This window comes from Aquarana catesbeiana, linkage group LG11, assembly GCF_042186555.1.
Source record: "Aquarana catesbeiana isolate 2022-GZ linkage group LG11, ASM4218655v1, whole genome shotgun sequence".
Classification (NCBI taxonomy): Eukaryota; Metazoa; Chordata; class Amphibia; order Anura; family Ranidae; genus Aquarana; species Aquarana catesbeiana.
This window is the reverse complement of record NC_133334.1, coordinates 48781944-48803054: the sequence shown is the minus strand read 5'-3', so window position 1 is coordinate 48803054 and position 21111 is coordinate 48781944. Positions and strand designations below refer to the sequence as shown.

The 21111-nt window shown below is 46.5% G+C and overlaps 1 protein-coding gene and 1 long non-coding RNA gene across 3 annotated transcripts in view; one reads left to right on the top strand and one right to left on the bottom strand.

Moving 5' to 3' along the window:
• The window catches only part of CREB3L1 (cAMP responsive element binding protein 3 like 1), a 147796-nt gene extending 136371 nt beyond the window's left edge, over positions 1–11425 (bottom strand). Inside the window, exon 1 of one of the 2 annotated variants that reach the window (XM_073604280.1) lies at positions 10732–11425. In XM_073604280.1, the coding sequence (XP_073460381.1) occupies positions 10732–10824 (93 nt within the window). In that variant the 5' untranslated portion in view covers positions 10825–11425. The remainder of the gene's footprint in view (positions 1–10731) is intronic. The other variant, XM_073604281.1, reaches the window with a different exon arrangement.
• Positions 1–21111, top strand: part of LOC141111996 (uncharacterized) — a 286628-nt gene that overhangs the window by 44260 nt on the left and 221257 nt on the right. The gene's annotated exons all lie outside the window — the stretch shown is intronic.

The window sequence follows — 21111 nt, the reverse complement described above, 5'->3', positions numbered from 1 at the left end:
TAAGTTGTTCAAGTTTTTAGGATTTCAGAGTCTAATAATGTTTTAGAAGGCAAGCTATATTTCTTGACAGCCATGTACATTCCTCGTGCCAAGCCTGTCTCTACAGGTTGCAATGCATAATAATAACAGGACGGAGGTCACTATAGAGGGCAGCTCCTGGCTAAAGTCCCTGACCTGAACTCACAATTGTGTCAGAGCTTTCTGGAGATACAAGACTAGTCTGACCCGTTCCTGATACTATGGATACACTGCACTGACATGCATATGGTTGCAGGCTCTTCATTCTGCAGGTGTGCTAACTAATAGATTCTTATCAGGTCAAAGCATCACATAACTGCCTGAAACAGAAACAGCATCAAGGTATAATGAGAGATGCAGTTCCACAAACTGATAAATCAGTAGTATGTCCTGCAGAAGTAATCCTGGCCTAAGATAGGACATTTAGGGCTTTCATTATACAATCTTAATTAGATCTGCAAATAACCATGTAGTGCAAGAGCCTGTCTGTTTGGATAAAATTTGGATCAGTTGTTTAGGTAGACCCTCTCATTGTGCAGTTTTGGTGAATTTAAAAGAGATTGTATAATCAGCGTGTGGCGCCGCACGTATAATCAACTTTGAGATTCCTGTCCATGGGTGCAGAGCTCAGGTTGCTTGGTGCCTCTTTCTAATATAAGAACCATCAGCAGCTGCTTCAAGGAAGCCACCCTCCATTCGTGGAATAGCGTTTGCTGTGGTTGGGACGCCAATCCATGGGTGATAACTCCACACTTGCTGCATCCTTAAGCCTGCCAATCTGCATTTAGCTCCAAATTTTAGGTGTCCTTCCAAGCAGGGGTACCAGAGTTATAGCATCACTATGGACACATGCTGCAACTTGCATTTAATTCTGCTTGGGGTAGGTAAAGCACATTGAAAACAAATTCTGCCCAGGGTGCCAAAGGGCACTTATAGTGGATTGGGGATATGCATTGAGGCCCATATTAAACATATCTGCCTGTAAGCTTGTAGAGAAGCTTGCCATGTAGAGCAAAATATCTCTTGAGTTTGTAGAATTAGCCTGCCATGTAAAATGAAACATGGACTACAGCCATGGTCAACTTCATGTCAGTTGCCACTACAGTCTGACCCTCACATTTAACATGACTGGAATGCAGTTTTTTTTATTTCACAAAGGCATCAAATATGCTTTCGGATGATTTCTGGGACCAGAGCTGTTTTTCTCCAGCACCTTGGAGCACCTTGTACACAAAGTAGATGGGTTTTGAACCTACCCTCTGTTGGTTATGTGATAGGATGTGGCACTGAGATCTTGAGGGCTACAGAATTCAGCTTTAATTGCATAGCAGAACAGCATACATGTGTGAGAACAGCATTACAGGAGAGAGCAGAGAGAAAAAAACATCCTTCCTGTGCAGAATATATAAACATATATAAATACACAGACGCTAGTACAGTATATCACTACAGCTCCATCTATGGTTCGGAGTGCATAGTACATGCTGTTGCACTTCCTACACTCAGACAGTAGTATCGAACACAAAAACTTCTAACATGCTGGAGAATGTCTGTCATCCAGAGCCTAATGGCTAATGAAAAAGACATCATGTCCCAAGAGAGGACCGGCCAATGGATCACAAGGGCCATTGACCCTTCTACCAGGACCCATAGATGTAGTTAGTCTTCTTTAGTTCTGCATTTACTTGACACTACATTATTATGACACTACATTATTACTGTACATCACACATATAGTAAAAAAACAATGGATTAAAATGACAGAATGATCACTTTAGGTATTTAGTTGCTTAACCATCCAAATTACAATGGTAAGGTTAAAGACATACATGAACTACACCCACTTGCTCTTATATTGGGCTCGCCCTGACCCTGCTGGACCTGATTGGTGGGAACAGTCATTAAAGAGAAATCATTGAAAGCCAATCCCAGTCACTATCAGTTGCCTGCATGATAAAAGGCGCCGTGAACATCTGCCGGCACAGCTGATCGCCACCTTCCCTTCTCCACTGCACAGGACCCTCGGCCAAGTTGGCCTGTCATGTCTGTGCGCTGTCATGTCTGTGCTCGGTCATGTCTGTGCTCGGTCATGTCTGTGCTCGGTCATATCTGTGCTCTGTGCTCTGTCATGTCTGTGCTCTGTCATGTCTGTGCTCGGTCATGTCTGTGCTCTGTGCTCTGTCATGTCTGTGCTCGGTCATGTCTGTGCTCGGTCATGTCTGTGCTCGGTCATGTCTGTGCTCCTACTGCCTGGGCCTTAAGGCAGTAAATCGTGCATACCTACATGTCCATGAGCAGCTTAAACTTTAACAGGTGCAGCAGTGCCGTAGATCACCTAACCTGCTTGCCAAACCCAACCGTCCTGAAGTAGATTGACTTCCAATAGACTCGGGCTATGCCAAAACAGTTCTTTCAATGTTTGAGAGTACAAAACAGTTTAAGTATGCAATGTGTCTTATGCCACGTACACACAACCGGTTTTGCCGTTGGAATAAACTCAGAAGGTTTCTCCGATAGAACTCCGACGGAATTCCATTCAAGCGGTCTTGCCTACACACGGTCAACCCAAAGTCCGACCAAAGTCCAACCGTCCAGAACGCGGTGACGTACAACACTTACGACGGGACTAGAAAAAGGAAGTTCAATAGCCAGTAGCCAATAGCTTCCGTCTTGTACTTGCTTCAGAGCATGCGTCTTTTTTGGTCCGTCGGAACAGCATACAGACGATCGGTTTTCCCGATCGGAATTGGTTCCTCGGAAATATTTAGAACATGTTCTATTTCTAGGTTCGTCAGAATTTTCGAAAAAAAAAAGTCAGATGAGGCCTACACACGATCAGGATAGACGATGAAACGCTTCCGGACTTTTTCTGTCGGACATTCCGCTCGTGTGTACGCGGCTTAAGACTATGTCAGGGAAATTTTTTGGAGAGTTGAAGTAATAGTAGAGTAGTAATAAGGATAATAATAACAATAAAAAAAAAAGCAAAAAAGCAGCCGCCTTAGCTTATCGAGTCACTTCAAGCATGCTAAATAGCACTCAAGGCAAGCTAAAAGGTCTGACAATAATACTGGAATAAAATAAATACTTCAGCATGCCTTCAATGATGAATCAGGCAGAGCCAGCATATTTTTTTTTTTTATTGTTAGTACCTGTAAACCATAATGTCACAAAATATAGTTTGCTAAAGCACTTTGTATAGTTTTATAAAATACTGATTTTTTTACACTTTTTAATCTTTGTTGTATCTCAGTGTTGCTGATCTGCTAAACTGCAATCAAGGCAAGCTTAAAAGTCATACAAAAATACTGGAAGTGAAACCACTTTAGCATGCCGATTGCATAGAATATCCAATCATGAGCAAGTACTGTAAAAATACTGTTTTTTTTTTTTTCTCCTTGCACCTTATCGGGTATTCTTCACAAAGTGAAACTTCATCACATTCACTAAGCTCTTGTGAAAAGGAGTGCAACTGCACTTGCAAAGTGCACAGTCTTTTTGCCTTTAGTAAATCCAACTCCTATGCATCACATCTTCTAACTCTACTGTGGAGTCAGAAATTTAAATAGAAGGTTCCAAAAACACACAGATTTTTCCACTGCTGGTTACTTAGTGGTGACAATATATGAATTAACTACTTGGCGCTCAGTCACAGTAGATTTACTAAGGCCAAGCGGCAGTGGCAGGCTCGGCAGCGAAAATAAACGTTGCTGGTGTTCTGCCGAGAAAGTTCCGCTCGGCGGATAAGGACCCCCCTCTACTGCGCAGGCACTGCGCCTGCGCAGTAGGATCCGGCGAAAATACCTGAAGATGAATAGGGGAAAATCAGCTGTACACGGCGCCTGTAAGAGGGCCCCTAGCGGGCTCGCTTCTCTCGCCGCGCTTCGGGCACGGCCTCGCTTTGCTCGGCTCTTTTTTATTCCCCCTCTAGGTCCACTTAGATGGTGGGGAAGGAACCCGGACCTAGGGCGCAAGCGCCGTGTACAGCTGATTGTAGATTTTGTCCTTCGGCTATCTCCGGCGGCTGATAGTAGTTCGTACTGCGCAGGCGCTGCGCCTACGCAGTACAGGGGGGGAACTTATCCGCCGAGGGAACTTTCTCGGCAAGACACTGGCTTGCTTCTGGGTTTGGGGCGCACATGCTAGAGCCACCTGCTGACCCACGCTGTGGTTGGGCACAGTGCGATTTTGTCAGCAGTTCCCGGCCAATGATTTATGGCTTAGACCTGCTGATCAGCTGTGTCCAATCACAGCACAGAGTCCTGTGTGTACAAACACTCAGGACTCTGTACACAGAGCATCGATCTGGCTGTTTCTTCTCCCTGCAAAGAAGGGAGAAAAAACAACCAGCTCTTTTAGTAAAAACAGCACATTACACACATTACACTTATTAGGCAAACAGTTAAAGTGATTGTAAAGGCTCGTTTTTTTTTTTTTTTGTAAAATAATAAACATGCCTATACTTACGCAAGGGTTTTGCACATAGCGCCCTCGATCCTCCTTTTCTAGGGTCCCCTGCCGGCGCTCCTGGCTCCTCCTCCTCATCAAGTGCCCCATAGAGAGCCGCATTCCATGTGGGCACTCGTGCGGGCACGCTCCCGAGTCCTGCTGATGCATCTATTGACACAGACAGCAGGACTCGCTCCCCCCGGGTCACTGGATTTGACTGATAGCAGCGAGAGCCAATGGCTCCTGCTGCTATCAATCTATCCAATGAAGACACGAGACAGCGGCTGGAGCTGCTCTGCTCGTCCTCGACGCTGTAACGATTGGGCTCAGGTAAGAAAAAGGGGGGCTCTGGGGGGCAGCTGCACCACAGAAGGTTTTTCACCTTAATGCATAGAATGCATTAAGGGGTTAAAGGTGTTGTAAACCCTCAGGGTTTTTCACCTTGATTGCCCCTAGATTTTAACCCCTTCCTAGCTAGTGTCATTAGTACTGTAACAGTGTACATTATTATCACTGATCACTGTATTAGTGTCACTATACCCTCCCAGCAAAGGTCTGTTAGTGCCAGCCCACCACCGTAGCACAGTTCCACTATAAGTCGCTGATCACCGCCATTACCAGTATAGCATCATAGCTGCATAAATTCCAGTATATATACCAGAGTTTGTAAACGGTATAACCTTCACACAAACCAATCACTGTACACTTATTGGAATATTTTTTTCCACCAAAGACATGTAGCGGAATACATTTTGGCCTACATTCATGAAGAAATTTGATTTTTTTATTAACCCCCTAGTGGTATTCCCAAATCTGGCTCGGGGTGGCTTTTCAGTAGCAAAAGCGGTAACCCCGAGCCACACTCGGGATCGCATCGCAGGATCCAGGAAGAGCTTACTTACCTTGTCCCCCAGGATCCTGCGATGTCTCCCTGCTGTGTGAGTGAGCCATCCTCCGCTCGATCTATCACTGTGCTCGGGCTCCGTTCTCTGCGAGCGTTGCAACGCCAAATTCAAAAAGTAAAAACACACAATACATATACAGTACACTGTAATCTTACAGATTACATTACTGTATCAATTTATTTCAACTCCCTTTTGTCCCTAGTGGTTTCTCCAGTGCCCTGCATGAAGTTTTATATTATAAAAACTGTTTTTTGCCTGGAAACTGGAGATTGTCCATAGCAACCAAAACCGTTCCTTTACCTCAAAAGCAGGTTTAGACAAGCTAGAAAACAGCGATGATAAATTAGAATCACTTGCAGAATTGATCGATAGTGATTTGTGGGGAAATCCGTCATCAAACACTGAAAGTAATGACAGCGACAATTCTGCAACTGAGCAAATTTCAGTGTTTTTGATTTGATTACATTTTTGAATCATTTTTATTATTATTATATTATTATTTCTTATAATTATTTATAGTTATTTATTATATTATAATTTATGATTTAGTGTTTCAAACTTTTTCATACCTGAGATGTCTACTAGACTCTTGTTTGGACAGATTTAAGTGTGTTATTCCTAAGAATTACAGGCCTACAATACTCTGCTGCTATCTTTGTATGTGTTTGTTTTTCCCATTTCTTTTCTCTCTCCTTTTCCTCAGAGATGTGGTTTTTTTTTTTTAGTTTTTTCTTTAACATTCTGCTTAAAAATGTGTGAATCAGTACTGCTTGGACCTTGAAGAAGGGGACATACCCCGAAAGCTTGTCCTGAAAAATTGTATGTTAGTGCAAATAAAAAAAGTATCATGGACAGTACTCAATTTTCTCTGTCACAATTGCACTAATATGGCTACAATCAAATCAAGTAGGCCTACAATATAAAACGCCAAATTTCCATGCAAAATAATGGTACCGCTTTCAGCACCAAAAATCTGAAATAATCATACCGCCAGGGAGGTTAAAGCGGAGGTCCACCCTATTTTACAACTTTTGCTCAATCACATTACAGCAATGTATTCAGTTATAAACTGCACTTTTTTTTTTTCTAGTGTACCTGTGTTTTTCTCATGTTCATCTCTGCTTCCTGTATGTGTCCACTGCGGATATGGGCGGGTATTTTGCGGGTATTCCGTCATTTCCTGTGTGCCGCACTGTCTCCTGGAAGCTCTTGTCATTGTTCCCAGGTGTCATTGTGGAGGCCTGCCACGAGTTCTCGCGGGATTTCAAAAGAGATTGCCATCACACAAGGGGGCAGGAACTTTCGACAACGACGCCCGTTGTGATGGCAACCCGGAAGTTTACGGCGCTGCTCGCCATAAGCACCGAGCATGTGCGGGAAAGAGCGGTAAATGCTGGGAGCTCAGCATTCACCGGATCCTGGAAATCAATGCTTGTGGGCTTCACATGCCCACAAGCAAGATGGGAACGGCCAGGATCACTTTTTATAACTACTTTTTACAAACGAAAATGGACAGCAGCAGATTTAAAACACCCAAACAGTGAGTATTATTTTATGATTGTGAAAGTGTCTGAATAACTACAAAAAAAAAAAAACTGAATGGTCGTAGGACCTCCGCTTTAATTTATTGGATATGTTTTATAACAGAACGTTTTTTTCAAAATTTGAAAAATAAAAAATAAAAAGCCAGATTTGATCAAATACCACCAAAAGAAAGCAAAAATTATATAAATGTCAGTTAGTGCCAGATAGCCCGCCACCCTAGCACAGTTCCACTATAAGTCGCTGATCACCGCCATTACCAGTATAGTGTCATAGGTGCATAAATTCCAGTATGTTTATAAACGGTATACCCTTCACACAAACCAATTACTGTACACTTAAGATTTTTTTTTTCACCAAAGACATGTAGCGGAATACATTTTGGCCTAAATTTATGAAGAATTTAGATTTTTTTATTAATTTATTGGATATGTTTTATAACAGAATTTTTTTTTTCAAAATGTTCATTTGTATAATAAAAAATTAAAAGCCAGATTTGATCAAATACCACAAAAAGAAAGCAAAAATTATATAAATGTCAGTTAAAGTAGCACAGTGCTGAATAGCAAAAAATGTCCTGGTCATGAAGGGGGTAAAACCTTCCAGAGTTCAAGTGGTTAAAAAAAAAGCGATTTGTATCCGTTTCATTCTGATGCTCCACATGCTGACATAAAATAATATTCCTTCAATGCAATGATGAAAAATAGACAACTTGTGGTTTTGGGAAGCAAGCATACCAACCGAATACGTTCCATAGACAATATCAGAGGCACCTGCAAGTCACAAATGGCTTCTGAGCCACCGGCACTGATTTATATGGAGCTCTGTGATAACATGGAACATCGCCAAATAACTGAACTAATATCCCAAGGATGATGTTCTCTGTCTAACAAAATCCACACAATGCATGTGTCATTACAGATGACACAGACGCATCAAAACCATCAAACCCCGGGTAACCTGGGGGCTTATAGAACAAAACTCTGCATGGCAGGAGAGCGTAGAGAATGCTTTCAACAGGTCCATCATCATTCAATCCATTACAAAGAGTCGTGTTTCATCATCCCAGAGCAGAATGACAGCTAGATACATATTTACTAATCCCAGCAGCTGGGATCACAGTATAGACACAGTATAGACTCCAGAAGCTTAGGTTATAAAAAACATATTTTATTCTTTTATGATCGATATATCTTGCACACTGAATTAAAGAGATATTCAATCCCAAAACACATAATATATTGCAGCTTAGCAATTCTTGTTTGTGGTGGCTGCATTAGTTTTCTTTCTATTCTTTCCTGCTGATCCTGCCACACTTCCGATCACTCTGGATAGAGGAGCAATGGAGGCGCAGCATTGTCAATCTGAGGAGAGGGTAGCTTTACATACACTGACAGATTTAGATGGACTAAGGCTGGCAATAAACGTTCACATCTCAGCCGGTTCAGCAAGAACCGGCCAAGATTCGAACCATTAAAGAGGAAGTAAACCCTCTCTAAAAAAAAACCCAAAAAAAACACCCTGCAGGACAAAGGCATAATGAGCTAGTATGCATAGCTAGCATACTAGCTCATTATGCATTACTTACCTGAGATCGAAGCCCCCGAAGTGACCCTCGTTCACCTCCTCCGTCGCCGCCATGATACCCGGAGTGACTTCCGGGTATCGCTGCTCCGGCGCTGTGACTGGCCAGAGCAGCGATAACGTCACTCCGGCGCATGCGCGCGGGAGCCGTCAGTGACGGCATGCTCGCCTTCACTAATGGCATGCTCAGTGCGCCTGCGCCGTGCGCGCCGTAGACATCGGTGCCCGTTTTTAGGAAGGTTAGGTTAAGGAGATTTTTCTTGCACCTACAGGTAAGCCTTAATCTAGGCTTACCTGTAGGTTAAAGTGGTCTGTAAGGGTTTACAACCACTTTAATGGGCAGGTTGAACACAGGCTGATCGATTAACTTGGGTACAACAAGCCTGCCAGATTCTCTTCCGATTTTTGCAAGCAAACTGCTATAGCTGCTAGCGATAATCACTGTCTTCTCCTGGCGGGAACGCCTTCCCCTGACTGCCCCTGCCGGAAGAAGGCAATTGCTGATTTCCCATGTCAGCACTATCTGGCTCCATTCACACCTGAGCCATCCGGATCGTGGGCGGAATCAACACGATTCTGCCTGCAATTCCAGAATCGTGGCAAAACTTAGAGCAGGTTTGCGATGACATTATTTTGTAGCCTCCCTGACGGTATTCCCGAGTGTGGCTCGGGGTTAAATTTCAGTCCCATTAGCGGTAACCCCGAGCCACACTCGGGATTACATTGCAGGATCCTGGTGCGGCGTTACTTACCTTGTCCCCAGGATCCTGCGATGTCCCCCTGCTGTGTCTGTGGGCTCTGTCCTCTGCCCGAAGCCTCTCCGTGCCAGGCTCCGTTCTCTGCGAGCATCGCAACGCACGGGGGCGGAGCCTGGCGGCAAATTCAAAAAAATTTACAAACCATAACACATACAGTACTGTAATCTTACAGATTACAGTACTGTATGAAATCATTTCACATCCCTTTTGTCCCCAATGTTTTATATGATATATACTGTTCTTTCTGCCTGGAAACTGGAGATTGTCCATAGCAACCAAAAAGTGTCCCTTTATGTCAAAAGTGGCTTTAGACCAGCTAGAAAACAGCGATAGTAAATTAGAACACTTGCAGAATTGAGCGATAGTGAATCGTGGGGAAATTTATTTTATTATTATTATATTATTATATTTTTTAATTATTTATATTTTTTTTATTATATTATAATTTATGTTTTTGTGTTTCAAACTTTATCATACCCGGGATATCTACTAGACTATTGTTTGGACAGATTTAAGTGTGTTATTGTTAAGAATTACAGGCCTACAATATAAAACGCCAAATTTCCATGCAAAATAATTGTACCGCTTTCAGCACCTAAAATCTGAAATAATCATACTGCCAGGAAGGTTAATGGCACCCCAAACGCAGTTCAATTTTGCTGCCATTGTCGAGCGGCAAAAATCGCAACCACAAACGCTCCTGGTTCTGTGCCAAGATTTGGTACATGAGCTTCTTTGGACCATTTTTGGAGCAGAGGGAGGCCCATTCAAATGAATGGAGCCACTCCAAAAACGCTCCACCAAAAAACAAAAGAAAGCTAGAATAAAAAAAAAAAACCGAGCTGCAGCAGCTGTCGCTGCAGATCGCTCAGGTGTGAAAGGAACCTTGGGGTTGAAGGGGGAACCATGCAAATTTCTTTCCTGCAACCCATGAAATTTGCACCGTGTATGGCTGGCCTTACAAATTAAAGCTGAACTCCACTTTTCAAGCACTTACAGCAGTTTTTTCCTTTTTTTTCCATAAATAAATAAAAGCAGGCCATTGTAAGCACCCCTGTCAGTGTTAAATGGTTTCTTTTAACCCTCTAACTGCCACTGCCACAGCTTGGTCCAGCAAAGTTGAAAACTAACAGACTTACTGGTAGGATTACCAAGTGACAATAAAAGAAAAAAAAGCCTAAAAAAAAAAAGAAATGAATGCAGCCATCACAACTACTGACAGGTAAGCTGCAATATATTACATTTTTATTTTGGGGTTAAATACCACATTCATTATTTCGCTTGCAATTTTTTTTTTTTTTTTTTTTTTTTTACAATTTTGCATCCTATGGTCTTGCTTCTGTAATAGAACTACAAGGCCCAGCATGCCCCTTGGACACCCTGCATCTTGTAGTTCCATCAATGCCAGCAGATGTGGTCCTGATGAGATGAGCATCCTCCCCCGGTACACCTGCATCCCCCAGCATGCCCCTTACCACATTGCTCATGAAGTCCGCCTCGGTCAAGTCCTCCAGCTCCAGGAAGGGGCTGTGAAAGGTGCGCTCCTGCGGCATGGTGACACCCTCCATGGTCCCAGGTCGCCGGAGATCTCGCTGTCAGGTGTCGCAGAGCTGGCGATCGGCCATGGGCACTGGGGTCCCCTGTCACAGCTGGACGGAGGTGTAAGAGCTTTGATGGTGTTGGGGGGGATTAGACTTCCAAATCCAAAAAGTTTGGGCAGAATCTAAACTTTTTTAAAACTTTCTTGGAAACTAGAAAAACAAAAAATGCAGGAATGGCAGAAGAACAAAAATCTTTTGGGATAATAAAAATGTGGGGGTCAGTGATTTAAGGGAGGAGGAGAAGAAGTTGGGGGGCTGAAGTTAAAGGGGATGCCTGTGTATTAGTAGATGCAGCATATGTTAGGAGAGGGGGTTCCCCAGTAATGGGGTGTCTGATGCTGAAGGGGTGACAAAGAAGGAGGGGAGGTTTGGATGCCTAGGCAGGAATGGTGTGCAGTCTCCTGGGTCAGCTTGGCTCAGCAGGCCCTGATCTCTCCCAATACATGATGAGCAGCTCCCCCGTCCTCAGTCGGTGTCTCCTTAGCGCTGCCGCCTGCTTGTGTCTCCCGGTGACTCGCTCCAGCTGTCAGCTGCAGAAAGAGCCCGGCCCCGCCCCTCTCACGCTGCACGAGCGGAGAACCCCGCAGGCCACGCCCTCTGTCATGAATATGCAATCGCCAGGGGTCACACGCCCCTTTATTAACCCACCGTGCCCTGCAGGCTGTCCTGTTAGGAAGGAGGTACGATGTGTGTACAGCTCTGCACTCTGCTGAATGTCAGTGAAGCTCCAGTGTGGGGAAGAAGAGGTTAACAATGTGCACTTATGACCAGTGAGTCACCAGCACTGCAACAATACTCCTCCTCTGACTATTCTTCCACATCAGTTAGCCCAACATTGGCTGTACCCTGCATGTTATAGGGATCTCAGGGCAGTACATATACATTGGCTGTACCCTGCATGTTATAGGGATCTCAGGGCAGTACATATACATTGGCTGTACCCTGCATGTTATAGGGATCTCAGGGCAGTACATATACATTGGCTGTACCCTGCATGTTATAGGGATCTCAGGGCAGTGCGGACACATTGGCTGTACTCTGCATGTCATAGGGATCTCAGGGCAGTGTAAATACATTGGCTGTACCCTGCATGTCATAGGGATCTCAGGGCAGTACATATACATTGGCTGTACCCTGCATGTCATAGTGATCTCAGGGCAGTGTAAATACATTGGCTGTACCCTGCATGTCATAGGGATCTCAGGGCAGTACATATACATTGGCTGTACACTGCATGTTATAGGGATCTCAGGGCAGTGCGGACACATTGGCTGTACCCTGCATGTTATAGGGATCTCAGGGCAGTACATATACATTGGCTGTACTCTGCATGTTATAGGGATCTCAGGGCAGTACATATACATAGGCTGTACCCTGCATGTTATAGGGATCTCAGGGCAGTACATATACATTGGCTGTACCCTGCATGTTATAGGGATCTCAGGGCAGTGCGGACACATTGGCTGTACTCTGCATGTCATAGGGATCTCAGGGCAGTACATATACATTGGCTGTACCCTGCATGTCATAGTGATCTCAGGGCAGTGTAAATACATTGGCTGTACCCTGCATGTCATAGGGATCTCAGGGCAGTACATATACATTGGCTGTACACTGCATGTTATAGGGATCTCAGGGCAGTACATATACATTGGCTGTACCCTGCATGTCATAGGGATCTCAGGGCAGTACATATACATTGGCTGTACACTGCATGTTATAGGGATCTCAGGGCAGTGCGGACACATTGGCTGTACCCTGCATGTCATAGGCATCTCAGGGCAGTGCGGACACATTGGCTGTACCCTGCATGTTATAGGGATCTCAGGGCAGTACATATACATTGGCTGTACCCTGCATGTCATAGGGATCTCAGGGCAGTACATATACATTGGCGGTACCCTGCATGTCATAGGGATCTCAGGGCAGTGCATACACATTGGTTGTACCCTGCATGTCACAGTCATAGGGATCTCAGGGCAGTGCGGACACATTGGTTGTGCCCTGCATGTCATAGGGATCTCAGGGAAGTACATATACATTGGCTGTACCCAGTGCTGGGACAAGGTCATTGGGTGCCCAGGGCAAAGATGGCAAACTGCGCCCCCCGTGTAGGAAAAAAAGCGACCATTCCCTCTGAAAGGAGCCCTGCATTGATTATCAGCACAGGGCAACATATCACTTGCCACCCTCACCTGCTGCCAGATGCCACGTGTCACTTGCCACGTCTCCTGCTGCTAGATGCCACTGGTAATTCGCCACCGTCACCTGCTGCCAGATGCAAGATGTCACTTACCATCGTCACCTGCTGTCAGATGTCATGTGTCATTTGCCACCGTCACCTCCTGCCAGATGCCACGTGTCACTTACCACTGTCACCTCCTGCCAGATGCCACGTGTCACTTACCACTGTCACCTCCTGTCAGATGCCATGTGTTACTTACCACTGTCACCTCCTGCCAGATGCCACGTGTCACTTACCACTGTCACCTCCTGCCAGATGCCACGTGTCACTTACCACTGTCACCTCCTGCCAGATGTCAACACCATCATGTCCTGCCAGATCAGTGTTGCCAACCGCCCGTTAATTTACGGGCAGGCCGGCGCATGCGCAGTAATGTAATGACGCCGCCTGGCGCCATTTTTAAACAGAAGCCGCCGGCCGCCGCTCGTTCTTCAGTTCTCGTTGGTTCAGCGGGGGGAGCAGGAGGAGCCATGTTACCGGGCCCGGCCACGGCAGGACATTACGGGGGGGGGTGAAGCCGGCCCGGTGGAGAGATGAAAGGGTCACAGTCACAGTGAGTGACAGCCTCTGACCATCTCCTGTGCCCACAGCCTCTGACCATCTCCTGTGCCCGCAGCCTCTGAGCATCTCCTGTGCCCGCAGCCTCTGACCATCTCCTGTGCCCACAGCCTCTGACCATCTCCTGTGCCCACAGCCTCTGACCATCTCCTGCCCAGTGCCCGCAGCCTCTGACCATCTCCTGTCCGCAGCCTCTGACCATCTCCTGTCCGCAGCCTCTGACCATCTCCTGTCCGGTGCCCACAGCCTCTGACCATCCCCTGCCCACAGCCTCTGACCATCTCCTGCCCACAGCCTCTGACCATCTCCTGCCCACAGCCTCTGACCATCTCCTGCCCACAGCCACTGACCATCTCCTGCCCAGTGCCCGCAGCCTCTGACCATCTCCTGTCCGCAGCCTCTGACCATCTCCTGCCCAGTGCCCACAGCCTCTGACCATCCCCTGCCCACAGCCTCTGACCATCCCCTGCCTGCAGCCTCTGACCATCTCCTGCCCGCAGCCTCTGACCATTTCCTGCCCGCAGCCTCTGACCATCTCCTGCCCGCAGCCTCTGACCACCTCCTGCCCGCAGCCTCTGACCATCTCCTGTCCGCAGCCTCTGACCTATTGCTACATCATGTCTGCAGTCTCTGAGGGGGAGTCGGGAAAGGAGTCAAGAGTGGGAGCGCCGCCGGGATCATGGGGTCACGGGAGAAGTCAGACGTGTGTGGACTGTGGAGAGGAGACCATAGGAAAACCAGAACCACCAAGCTGGAGCCATCTGACTGAGTCCTGCAGGATGCACCTGAGAGGAGGTCAGTGACAGCACCGCCAAGTCAGTCTAGGGGGGTTGCTGATGTAAGGGGGAGTGAATACAATAATGTAAGGGGCACTGATATAAAGGTTTCCCCCTAAATTAGTAACTCCCCTTACCTTAGTGTATTCACTCTGCGGAAAGTGGTCTCTGGTCACCAGAGTGCCCACCACATCAGAGTTCCTGGCATTCCCCTTTACATCAAAGTCTGCAGGATTGCCCCTTACAGTGCAAAGGGGAACTCAATCTGCAGACTCTGATGTAATTGGGAACTCTGATGTAAAGGGAACACAGTGGACTCTGATATAAGGTGGTCTCTGGTCACCAGAGCCTCCCCTTACATCAGAGTTCCCCCTTAGATCATGATCTGCAGTGTTCCCCTTTACATAAGAGTTCCCTTTCACTGTAAGGGGGATCCCTGCAGACTCTGATGTAAGGAGGGAACCTAGTGCTAGCTGGGTTATAGTAACCTGACCTTCATGTCAATGGAGAAATATGTTTTTTGACTTTTGTTTAGCTTTTTTTTTTTACAAAATTGTTTTTTTATTTGTTTTGGTAGAAAATAGTTTACAGGTTCAGATAGTACAAATGCATCCATAAACAAATCTCTTTTACAAAATATAAAAGTAAGTGCAATAGCCCAACGGGGGCCAACTGTTATAGTTATACATCATATTTACCAAATTCCTCAACGGAGGAATGAAGTATACCACTGGTCACATAAGGGTAATGAGTGTGGACCTCGTAGGGCACCACAACCTAAAATCACAATGCTATATACAGCAGGGATATTTCCATGAACACAACATCCACACCATACATGCACCCATCTATACTCATTCACACAAAGACTTTTGTTTAGCTTAAACACATTGCTAATAGCACTAGCTATATGTGTATAGTTCAAATATGTATCCTTGCACTGTTTAGCACTGAAAATAGTAATTTTAGGTACTTTTTTGCAGCGCCAGTAAAAAATGCGGATCTGCCAGTAATGTTCATGATTTTTGCCAGTAAAAAAGTGGTGCCGTTTGTAAATTTTGTCATCCTGCCAGTAAATTTCACTTCAGGGGGTTGGCAACACTGTGCCAGATGCCACGTGTCACTTACAAGTGTCACCTCCTGCCAGATGCCACGTGTCACTTACCACCGTCACCTCCTGCATGGTTGCCACGTGTCACTTACCACTGTCACCTCCTGCCAGATGTCAACATTATCACCTCCTGCCAGATGCCACGTGTCACTTACCACCATCTCCTGCCAGATGCCACGTGTCACTTACCACCACCGTCACCTCCTGCTAGATGCAACATGTCACTTGCCATCCATAGCCTGGCTCTCTCTCTCTCCCCTTCAGTTCGGCATGCTGGGGGCTGCAGTTTCCCTCTTAGGAATGAATTGGGCTAGTCCTCAGCACTACATATCCCATGATCCACCTTTGTGCTCCTTTTTCGATTTTTTTTTCTTCTGCCCAATAGGAAGGAGAGGGCGCCGCTCCCGAGTACAGCAGTAGAAGAAGGAGGGGAAAGAAGATCTTGCGGCTGCCCTCTCTACACAGTGACACAGCCGTTCTCCCCGCTGCTGAGTGCTGCTCGAAAGAGGGAGGGGGAATGGGCCGGAAACAGAGCCCTCTCCTGACAGCGGCGGCTCGAGGAGGGGGGCAGCACAGTTTCTCCTTCTCACACCCGCTCGCCGTCCCTATCATTTGCCGACAAGAAGAGTTTCCGCGGCAACTGGTCTTCGGGGCCTCTCCCCCCCTCTGCCCTTGCTCACGGCACCTGCCTTGGATCAGCCGTGATTAAAGCTATTAGCGGCACCGGGCCTGGTGTGTACAGTCACACATACACAGTTGTGAAGCACACTGCCACGCTTCACCTGCACCCCCCTCCCTCCAGCATATTGTACCGCCCAGGGCATCCGCCCCCTCCGCCCCTGCCTTGTACCGGCCCTAGCTGTACCCTGCATGTCATAGGGATCTCAGGGCAGTGCATATACTTTGGCTGTACCCTGCATGTTATAGGGATCTCAGGGCAGTACATATACATTGGCTGTACCCTGCATGTCATAGGGATCTCAGGGCAGTGCAGACACATTGGCTATACCCTGCATGTCATAGAGATCTCAGGGCAGTACATATACATTGGCTGTACCCTGCATGTCATAGGGATCTCAGGGCAGTGCAGACACATTGGCTATACCCTGCATGTCATAGAGATCTCAGGGCAGTACATATACATTGGCTGTACCCTGCATGTCATAGGGATCTCAGGGCAGTGCATATACATTGGCTGTACCCTGCATGTCATAGGGATCTCAGGGCAGTACATATACATAGGCTGTACCCTGCATGTCATAGGGATCTCAGGGCAGTACATATACATTGGCTGTGCCCTGCATGTCATAGGGATCTCAGGGCAGTGCGGACACATTGGCTATACCCTGCATGTCATAGAGATCTCAGGGCAGTACATATACATTGGCTGTACCCTGCATGTCATAGGGATCTCAGGGCAGTGTAAATACATTGGCTGTACCCTGCATGTCATAGGGATCTCAGGGCTGTACCCTACATGTCATAGGGATCTCAGGGCAGTGCAGACACATTGGCTGTACCCTGCATGTCACAGGGATCTCAGGGCAGTGCAGACACATTGGCTGTACCCTGCATGTCATAGTGATCTCAGGGCAGTGTAAATACATTGGCTGTACCCTGCATGTCATAGGGATCTCAGGGCAGTACATATACATTGGCTGTACCCTACATGTCATAGGGATCTCAGGGCAGTGCAGACACATTGGCTGTACCCTGCATGTGTCACATGGATCTTAGGGCAGTGCAGACACATTGGCTGTACCCTGCATGTCATAGGGATCTCAGGACAGTGCATACACATTTGTTGTGCCCTGCATGTCATAAGGTCTCAGGGCAGTGCAAACACATTGGCTGTACCCTGCATGTCATAGGGATCTCAGGACAGTGCATACACATTGGCTGTACCCTGCATGTCATAGGGATCTCGGGGCAGTACATATACATTGGCTGTGAGTCGATTCTAAAGGCTAAAGTTTTTTCTTTCATGCATTCTATTCAGTAAGCAGCCCCCCAGCCAGCCCTCCTAGTACTTACCTGAGTCCAGTGGCATCACTAGGGTTGGTGTCACCAAGTTCTTTCCCAGATGACACTGCATATAATGACAATAGTAGTGTTGTTAACAACCATGAAGCAAAAGGTAAATTTGAATATCATATGAAAATCATAGAACTCAAAGTTTAAGCTTTTAACCAACTGTAGCAATAACTCTCGGCGGAGCTGCTGGTTTAAGTGGGCTTGTTACCTTCACTCTCCTTCCCTCTGTTTCACCGGCACCGGGTCTAGGGTTCTGTTGAGTTTACCTCCGGACGATACAAGCACCAACACTTGAGTGTGTTTTCAATGCTTTATTGAACAATTAACGAAGGAAGTAGCAGGAAAGAGGCAGAAGGGAAACTGCAGGGAAAGCTCAAATACCTTTCTGTAGGGTTCTTGACAAATGTCCTTTAGAGTTGTATATTACAGTAGAATGCGCTCCCCTTGTGGGACACACTCTTTGCTCGCCTGGATAGGCCTCTCTCACTTGCCTAGCAGCCAGTACGTAGCACGAACAAAAGTCTTTGCCACAGACTTGCTTGGGATGAACCCGTACGATCCTGTGCCACAGGATGTATTGGTTTTGCCATGAATGTCAGTCACAGTGCTTGAACCTTCAAGCCAAACCCGGCAACACTATGCTGTAAAGTTACTTTAGGATACGTCCTCCAACCGAGTCACCAGGCCCCTCTCCAGACCAGCACGCTGCATGATCCTTCCATGATGGGTCCTCCCCTGGGATCTCCTCGGTTGTCCAGCTTCTTCACTCTGGATAGACAGCTCAGGACCATTCCTTGGCTGCTGTGGCAGGCTCCAGACAAGCTTCTGGGCCCACCCATGCGCTGCAGTGACACGGGCCTCTGGAACAGAGGACCACGAGGTAGCACTCTAACGCATACCTGTGGCTGTAAAAACGACCCTAAAACATGGCGTCTGTCCCATAAATACCCTCTCCCAGAATCCCACTCGAAGGACCACCTCCACCGAGTTGTCTTGACAGAAGAGCATCCATATGCTTTGACACGTTGCCTTTCCAACACTAGCCGATAGTAACAACGACACCCACTGGCCCAGTATGGAAACACATGCAACGTCAGCCAAGCTGGAACAGAGGCAAATCTAACTTCCCCTAACAAGCAATTTACTAATTTTACCTATCAGATGGTAGATCGCAAATCTACCAGCGCTACATACTCCCCCCCACTACAGTAGACGTTGTCCCCAACGTCTGTCCAAAAACAATGACAGTAATCCCAAGCCTGGAAGTAGGTATTTGAGCTTTTAATAACTTGGATAGTCAAAGAAGAGGGAAAAACAGCAGAAAGACATTATAAGACTTACATCTACAAAACATTATGTTCACGTCTGTAAACAAAACCATCCTATGACTGTACATAACCTCACTATCTATCTAGCTGAAAAGCCTCCCAGCTTGATAGGAGATCCAATAGTTCCTGAAAAGGAAAACATATTAAACACACACATATACTGTACAATATCAGGAGCAAAGCCTCATCTCTTTTTTTTTTTAAATGAGCCTCTCTTCCTTTTTACCTATATCAAAATAATCTTAAGGAGTCCATCCCTGTATAATGATTTCTTTCAATGAAGGAAAATCCGGCTAGCAAAAAAGAAGTCCTTGGATTTGAAACACTGAACAGAATATGCAGATCTTGACCACGAAGATCTCTTTATACTGACCCTAACTAACTATCTAACTTCAAAGTTCTTTTGTCCATAATCACCAATAAAACCGGGCATCTGGCAAGGTCAGTGCCTTTCCCGTTTTATCCACTGTGGTAATGAAATAGACAACGTCATCTTTTCCGGGCCTGCAGATGACCAATTTGTCAGCATAGATGTGCCGACTGAAGTTCCAGTGCATAAAACATCCACTAAAACGTTCATCCGTTTTAACAGAACATCCAGTCTTTCGGAAAGGCTTAGGCACAGACAAATAGTCCCAAACAGCTTCACTATACCAAAGTTCCCGGTTAAGTTCAATTACTTGCATTTTGTCCTGGGGCACATAGGGGAATTCCAAACCATACTCTGCAGCCACACGCTTGTTTAACATTCTCTGCAAACGTGCAAGTTTGGGCAAAGATCTGTCTTTCCCTATACCAGGAGGCACACAGGAATCCAATGATTTGCTCACCATAGACCCAGCCGGTGTCTGTAGTGAACTAGCAACTTTCGATAAAGTCTCAGTAACAGTACTGTGCGGCTCCACACAGGGTGACGTCTTCCCAGAACTCAGGGCTGTCCATTCAGGGAAAGTCATAGCAGAGGCGACGTCTTCGCCTTGTGACCACAACAGCTCTTGTGACATAGTCTCAAATAAGTCATCATCACCGGAAAAATCCGACATGGATTCTATTTCCGAATCTCCCAAATCTTCCGCTGGCAGATAATTATTTACAGTCCCAGATACATTCCCCATCAGTGGCTTACCCGTTCCTGATGTGGACTTTGGTAGCTCCGGTTCAGGTAACCTCTGAGGTAGGCCTCGACCACGGCCGCGGGAAGCCTTCACATATCCCACCTTCCCCTGAACAGGTACAACAGGAGTAGGTGTAGTGGACGCAGGAATCACAGTACTGTCCCCTGATGAGACGGCAACAGCAGTGTCTCTCTCCGGAACATTGTCAGTAACAACAGGCAAAGTGGTGACCTGCCGTTCTCTCTCTGTAGTAGTAGCAGCTTCTACTGTGGCGATACCTGTTGCCCAATCCATCCGATAAGCACGGGGCGACGTGGTAGGTTGCTCCACCACAAACAAGTACTCTCCACATTGCGGACATCGGCCAAATGGACGAAAATGCACGGCCAGGTCTTCACATCGATGGCAGATCATGCCCAGTCCCTCAATATCTCCTGAGGTATACAGAACAAACCTCCCCTGCGGTTTCAAATGAACTCCAGTATCCGTAAGCAGGGTTCCGGTCAGCACAGTATTCAACACGGTGTTTGCAGGGAACATTCTCGGTCCCATAATTGGCTGCATCGCCGAAAAAGACATGGCCACACTCTGATCTTCTCAGCACGATCACGTGGCTTCTCTTTTCCTCGGACGCCAAACACATACACGCGTCCCACGTGGTATCAAGTAGGGTAGGCTCCTCCCACTTGTTCCTCTGATCACATAGCTCCCGGGCTTTCACTGGCGCCCGCCGTCTACTCACTCAGAAATAAAGTCCTGCAGCTTTAACCCCTTCTCTTCGTGCAAAATTTTGACAAAGTCCAGCTCTCACCGTAAACTCCCGGTGAAACACTTCTGTGAGTTGCGAGAATTGACGGCCAACAAATCCCGGATGAGCCCCCACATGTAGCAATAACTCTCGGCGGAGCTGCTGGTTTAAGGGGGCTTGTCACCTTCACTCTCCTTCCCTCTGTTTCACCAGCACCGGGTCTAGGATTCCGTTGAGTTTACCTCCGGACGATACAAGCACCAAGACTTGAGTGCGTTTTCAATGCTTTATTGAACAATTAATGAAGGAAGTAGCAGGAAAGAGGCAGAAGGGAAACTG